This window comes from Juglans regia, chromosome 4 (genome assembly GCF_001411555.2).
Source record: "Juglans regia cultivar Chandler chromosome 4, Walnut 2.0, whole genome shotgun sequence".
Lineage (NCBI taxonomy): Eukaryota > Viridiplantae > Streptophyta > Magnoliopsida > Fagales > Juglandaceae > Juglans > Juglans regia.
Genome location: NC_049904.1, coordinates 23,775,753 through 23,783,516, shown reverse-complemented (window position 1 = coordinate 23,783,516; position 7,764 = coordinate 23,775,753). Strand labels below are relative to the sequence as shown.

The window sequence follows — 7,764 nt, the reverse complement described above, 5'->3', positions numbered from 1 at the left end:
TCTTAACATCTAAACACATCTAAAATTTTATTAAATAAATCTTACAAAACTCATTTCATCATCTTAACTTATTATTATTTATAAAAAAATTTAATTCATCTCAATCGAGCTTTATCATTTTGGGTACGAGAGTAAATGCCATACAAAGCAAATAATTTGGATCAACTTTTTTGTGTGGGAATTCCAATTAAAGTAGGCAGACTGCCTGCCACGAGACAGACAGCAATCCGCTCCTCTATCATTCTTCGAATTTCTATGATTGCCCCTTTTAACCCAAACTTCATATCATCTGATGGAAAAAAAACTCCATTATTTCTCTCTCACAGCACTTTTATTGAATTAACTAAAGTTAAAATATATTTTTAATAAATATAAGATAAATTTAACATTTAATTATTATATTCATATAAATTTTTACATTAGAATAACTATTTTTTTATTATATGACAATAAAATAATATAAGATAAATTTAACTTTGACTATTCACATCAAATCTCCATATTAAATTATCTATTTATTCATTATATAATAATGAGTAATTAATAATTTTGAAAATTTTTTAATTTTTTTAATTATGAATTTATTTTATTTTATCATATTTTACTATTCATAATATTATATATTAATTAGTAATTATATTCTAATTATATTTTTTCAATTGTCATTTAAAATGGAGAGATAAATAATTGATATTAAAATAAGAGAGAAAAAAGAATATAAAATAGATTTGATGAATTAATAGTTCCTTTCAAATTTAAAAATTATTTTAGATATTACTGTAACTATATTCCAAATGGAATATAGGTATTTCAATGTGAGCTATTTTATAACTTAATAGCTAAATTCTCATTGAATTTAACTTTTAGCTAATCCAATGAGAATGTTCTAATTGGATACATTTTAGTTAATTATTTTTTATTACTAATATTAAACATTATTTAAAATGTGTTATGTCAAATAATATGATTAATCTAAATTAAAGAAACATTAGTACAGATGAAAAGATTGAGACTTGATGCAACTTTCTAATCAAAATACTTTCTGTAATTTACATATAGATAGACAGTATGTAAATATTGCTAGAAACGAAATGAGAAAAAGTAAAATAAAAGTATAATCAATCATACACTATATAAAATTTTATGTGATTTGATAACGTCTATACATTCACAGAGTTGCAAATTATTTTATTCAAATAATAATAAAATATACATTATAGTGGTCGTACAAGTGAGTAATACAATATATAATAAGAGTAATACTACATACAGTCGTAGAATGTACGTACAGTTGTTTTGAAAAAGAATTGAGTCTAATATTAAAAAATTAATTTCTTTTCATATAAGTCACGTATTTATTATTATTTTTTTAAAATGATTACATGACGATTACATACTCATAATTATAAATATCATTTCTCATATAATAAACCCTAATCGTTGTCGTCGAGTTGGGTCAAGAGCCAAAATGAGGCAAAAAAATATTCCCTGGGGCTTCATTCCCAGGCCCCACAAAGGCTTGTCCATGATATGATCATTTCAACCCAAGCTTCATTAAAAATCCATCAAAATATTACAATGGATCCTTATTTGATCGGATCATCACATCGGACTGCCACAAACACAATCAGGCTCGACACAAAGAAGCCTAACAAATATCACTTTAAAAAGTAGACTGCCAACTTTAAATATAGTAGAATCTATAGTGCCTCAATCTTTTAGAATTATAGAAAGAGTTTGTATTTAGAAATCTTTCTTTTAAATTATGATGTATCAAAGGTATTGATACGAGCCCTAAGAAAAGTGGCATCTTTATATTTATAAAAAAGATTTTGTTATTCATCATTTTGGACACCATACAAAACGATGAGTATAATTTTTCTATAAAAAATAAGTACGCAAGCTTTAAGCACTGTCGATACGGCGGTGAGGCGGGACCCCAACAAGACCAGGGTTCTCAAAACACGCAATGACATTGGCAAAATGTCAACAATATTACAAATGTTTTTAGTGGGAAGAGGGCAACTTTTAAAGCAAGTTTGATTAAAGCAAAAGGGCAACTTTAGGTTTTAAATACACACACTCTCGCTGCCTCCTCTTTCCCACTGTCCCTACAAACAGAGTACGCATATATAGCGACAGACAGAGAGAGAGAGAGAGAGAGAGTTGAGTGGAAAATGGCTCAAAGCTCCAGAAGAAGCAAATGGGTTTCGCTGTTGATGCTTCTCTTTGCTCATCCGGCCACTGCAATTCCTGCAGAAGATGGTACCTTTCTCTTCTTCTTGTCCAACTCATGTTGATCTTGTTTCTTCAACTACCTTTTTCTCTCTTAAAACTAGTTTTCAACTCTCATTAATTTCTGGGTTCCACATGATTTGTGGATTTACTTTGTGGGTTGGTTTTTGTCATTTCTATTGAGATCTGATACATGTTGCACTTGCTGTCTTCTACTTCACCTCCTGTGCTGCAATGGGGTTCTGTTTTTTGGTCTGCTACTCTGCTTTGGGTTTTTTGTACATCTATGCTGGACTGTGCTGCAGTAGGAAATATGAAATGTCCGATTCTTTTGAAGTTCTATAGACAGAGGACTTTGTACTAGGGAAATATCATCTTTAGTATTTCATCAAACAATGAGTTTCCTTCAATTTCTAACTTACTTCTCCCTTTTCTCCCTTTTCCTCTTCTTCTTTTTCAGTACCTTCAGTAAATAGCAATTATTTTGCAGAAAGGTTCAATGGCCCTGAATAATATAGCTCTGCTAATTGCGTAACTAATTAAACACTCTCATGGCGAGTTAACTCTATAGTTCTAAGTACTGATGAATTAGGCCTTGTTTGAATCATTTTATCGTTATAATTTTTTTAAATTTTTATATAATAATAATATTAAAAAATAATATTTTTATGAATAAAATAATAATAGAGTGATATCTACTTAGACACAATCGTCTTCAATCCTACAGGATTCAAGGCCCACCACTTTTTGACCATTTTCTTTGAGCAATTGTTTCAACTATAGAGTCAGCAGAGGGTCGAAATCTTCTCCTATGTTGAAGAATTGCTCCTCTTTTCCTTGCCGTTTTCCCAGCTCTCTTCTTGTACGTACATGTTTTTACAAAGATACAACCTTGAAGGACTGTTGTTCTATCACCATCCAACTAATGAGTAGTACTAACAGTTTTTGGATCAATCTACTTTAGCATCCCATTACGACCAGTTTTTAGGATCCTCCTTCAAAAAGCTTGGGGGAGGCAGGGAGGGACATGTTTGGATTAATCCGTTTAGATACTAAAATTATCTGAATAATTTGTGAATATTAATAAAATAATATTATAAATAATAATAAATAGTTTATAAATATTAATAAAAATATCTAATAATAATTATATTATTAAATATAAAATGATAATAATGTGTAAATATTGTATAATAATTTAAAAAAATAGATACGAAATTTATATAAAAAAAAATTAATTAATTTTTTAATAATAAATTTTTATTTATTTTAAAAAGGCATTAATCGTCAACATGTTTGCCACCGAATATCATGTCCTAGTGGGGTAGGGCGGCTGGGGCATAGGGCCTATAAATTCGGCTTCACGTCGCCATCTCGTTCTTTGTCGTGTAGGAATTAGGAAATGCAGCAAAGAGAGGTGTCTCTCACTATTGTCTCAATATTTTATGTTTTATCCGAAAATATGATATTAGTCTTTTTTATTTGAAATAATCATATTCTTAAATAAAATAGGCAAGCATATTTTATATTTTACATTTAGGAAGGATTTGTGAATTTTCTTGCCATGATCTTGTTCCATTCTGTTATCTCCATTTATTTTTGGGTATTGTTCCCATTAATTAGTTCTTTTATGTGGTTGCACAGACTTTTATACATATGAAGCCCATACGTAGATAAGGTACATATATAGCCACAGAGCTTGTTTATACGGTCCCCATTCCCAAAAAAGAAATGCACATAAAATAAACCCATAAGATTTGGATGGATATTCAGAAGGTGTGGATGGATGGTCATGGTAAAACATTTCAGTCAGAGGATGTTCTGGTTTGGTTCTTTCAATACTGGGATATGAGGAGGATAAGAGTGTTCGGGATGGATAAGAGTGTAGTAGTTTTACGTTAGTTTTATTAAATTTACGTATTATGTCAAAACACGTCAATATATAAATTTATTTTAATAAAATTTCTTTGCGTCATTTCTCTTAGATTTGCCATATTTCCTAATTCATGTTGGTGTATTAATTCACAACCTGAGTTTAGTGGATCTATAATTTTTATATTTCTTTATTCTAACACTTTCTACGATTTAGATATGATCTGTAGACATAGTACGTTGATTCCATTGTAAAGAAAATGGATGCTTGTGTTGAAAAAATATTTAAAAGGGGGAGAGTAATAGGTTAGTAAAAATAAGTTCAACTTAAAAGTTTCAATAATTCTGTCTGCATTAATCGTAAGTACGAGGGCGTGAATGAAGAAGTTGAACGAATTTAGCACATCAACCTACACTAAAAAGAGAGTCACTGCAAAATATGATTCCAGATGAAGCCTCTCGTCTCCTCCCTGACACCCAGATTGCTACTACTCTGGTGCAACTGTGAGGAGTTGGGACCAGGGTCCTGTTCTTCACTTTCTTGATAGATGACAGCGTTCTTGCATCCTGTACAGGACGTATGTTTTCACCCGTACAACCTCCTGAACTTCCATATTCTTGCTTGTCGAGAACCCAAGTGCATGGCCCATACTTAATAATGCTTGCGTGTTATGGTCGCTGCATGTGTAATATAATAATTCAGACCAGTTCTCTGTTCTTTAAAAATGGCCCCATGTTCTTCAGGTTGCTACATTGCTAACTGATATTACAGGTCCCACTTGGGTTTTTTTCCCTTCATATGACATAATCTTAATAGTATCAGAAGTATATTATATATTCAACTTATTTGAAAGTTTATGTCGCAATATGCAATTTTTTTGCTTCAAGATTCATGTTTATCTCACATCATTAAAGATTTCACGAGGAAACAGTAAAGATAAAATAAAACCATGAAACGTACACAAAAATATGTATGTATATATATTTCCTGCATCTTCATGGCATGATTCCATTATCTTATGCGCATCAGGTCCTGTACCAAACGGTGATTTCGAGACGACCCCAGCAAACGGGTTCCCGAGCTTGACCCTGGTAGACAGAGCCACCGCGATCCCGAGCTGGAAATCGAAGGGCACGGTGGAGCTCGTAGAAGCGGGGGAGAAACAGGGCGGGATGATACTCATCATACCGCAAGGTAGACACGCGGTGCGGCTCGGTAACGACGCCGAGATCAGCCAAGGGCTGAGCGTGGAGAAGGGGTCCATTTACTCGGTCACCTTCAGCGCCGCCCGCACCTGCGCGCAGTTGGAGTCGCTTAACGTGTCCGTGCCGCCTGCGTCGCAGACGATAGACTTGCAGACGCTTTACAACGTGCAGGGGTGGGACCCGTACGCCTACGCGTTCGAGGCGGAGGAGGAAGAGGTGAGTTTGGTTTTTAGGAATCCGGGCATGGAGGATGACCCCACTTGTGGCCCCATCATTGACGATATTGCCATAAAAAAGCTCTTCACTCCCGATGGACCCAAAGGTATCCCTCTCTTTGCCTTTTCTCTCTCTATCTTTGGCTGCACAAAAGTCAAAAATCCAAAGCTAAAAGATAAAGCTGGATGGTGTTTGGAGTAACTTTCGCATCGTCCAATGCTGCGGGTCTCATTCGTGGGAAACCGGGCGTGGTGTCGCAGTGTGGCCTGTATGGATAGTTCATCCTGACTATGGGTGTTCTGCTTCTTGGGTTTGAGAATATATTGTTCACTAGTTACTTAATTTGACATTAGCATGCGGCATGTCCACACGTGATATGCCACACCAAATTTTCGTTAGATTTTTTTTATTTAATTGAAAAAATTCATAAATAAAATAAGATGATTTTAGATTAAAATTAAATAAAATATTATTTTTTAATATTATTATTATTTTAAAATTTGAAAAAATTATTTAAGTTTTAAAAATTTTAAATTATTTATTATATTTTATGTAAAAATTTGATAAAATTATAATAATGAGATGAGATATTTTCTGAATCTAAAAGAACTCTACGTCTTTAATCCAAAGTTGTATGTGAAATATTAAAGATATTTATTTAAGAATAATACTAGTATGCCTTCTTATTTTGTCTCTTCATTTTGACTGTTCATATATTTATATATTTTTTAATTTATTTTTTTACTTATTAATTAAAGAAGTGACTATTAGTGTATTGATATTTTAAAAAAATATATATTTAAAGATGTTAAAAAAATGTGAAAAGCAAAAAATAAAAAAATAAAAAAATTGAGTAGGCTACGGCACGCCCAGCAGTCGCTGCTGGACGGCAGCCTAACATTACTCTAAAGTTACGATACTTGTAAATTAATTTATAAATGCATCATTTATTGTGAAACTGCTTAAAATATTAATAATTTTTATTACTCACCGATACAAGTCTTCCACATCATTAGTATATTGAATGTGTTAATAAAGGAGATTATAATTAGATTTTCTCGTTTATTTATCATGTATGTTTTTCTTGGGGTTTTGCCTCTTGGGTTTAAGAATATATATGTTGTTCACGAGTTGTTTAATTTACTGTGATCTATGCAGAAAATGCAGTTATAAATGGCGATTTTGAAGAAGGCCCATGGCTGTTTAGAAACACCTCACTCGGTGTCTTACTCCCCACCAATCTTGATGAAGAAATATCCTCATTACCGGGTTGGAATGTGGAATCTAACAGAGCCATTCGCTACATAGACTCCGACCATTACACAGTTCCCCAAGGCAAAAGGGCAGTTGAATTGCTTTCAGGTAAGGAAGGCATAATTTCTCAAATGGTGGAAACAACACCAAACAAACCGTACACCTTGACCTTTTCCTTGGGCCAAGCTGGGGACAAATGCAAGCAGCCACTTGCTGTCATGGCCTTTGCTGGAGATCAGGCTCAAAACACCCATTACACGCCTGATTCCAACTCTTCCTTTCAGAGTGCTAATCTCAACTTCACAGCCAAGGCTGAGAGGACCAGAATTGCATTCTACAGTGTCTATTATAACACGAGAAGCGACGACATGAGTTCGCTATGCGGTCCGGTGGTGGATGATGTGAGAGTGTGGCTTTCTGGGTGTAGTAGAAATGTGTTTGAAGGATTGATGAGTTTGGGGCTTGGCTTTGCTCTTTCGATGTTGGTTTTCATCATGGTGTAGGGTTTGTGTAATGTAGGTTATGTGTTACCTAATGTGTATGCTTTTGTAAGTTTGGCATGTTTCTATGTGTGGCTTTAGAATTTTTCTATATATGGGAAATGAGTCGCATATTGTATTTTGTTGGGGATAGACCGTCTAACAAAGGCTAAGTTGAAGCAAATAATAGCGGAAACAAACAAAAGAAATAACAATCACACAAATACACCAAGATTTAGGTGGTTTCGCTTAGAACGTATAGTCTATGTCTATTGGCAAAGTCGATCTTCAAAGGAATTCACTATCAAAATCAAAGTACAAGAGAGGTATAACAAAATACTCATTAATCCCAAAGTCTCAATACACCCAAATGAGCTCTCAAGCTCACAAATGGAACTCACAATGAGGTCTCTTTCTTGTGGGCGTCCTTTATGAGATATGGCTGCTCCAAATGAATCAAAAAACACAACAATACATGAAAAACAATATGTATTTATACTAA

General features: G+C 33.3%; 1 protein-coding gene across 1 annotated transcript; it reads left to right on the top strand.

Annotated features, from left to right (window-relative positions):
- The first annotated feature begins 2,080 nt into the window (after positions 1-2,080).
- LOC108990245 lies at positions 2,081-7,413 on the top strand. Its single transcript, XM_018964141.2, has 3 exons — positions 2,081-2,265; positions 5,138-5,635; positions 6,688-7,413. Exons 1-3 carry the CDS (start codon positions 2,178-2,180, stop codon positions 7,284-7,286), a joined length of 1,185 nt encoding a protein of 394 aa, XP_018819686.1. The 5' UTR covers positions 2,081-2,177; the 3' UTR covers positions 7,287-7,413.
- Positions 7,414-7,764: the final 351 nt, after the last annotated feature.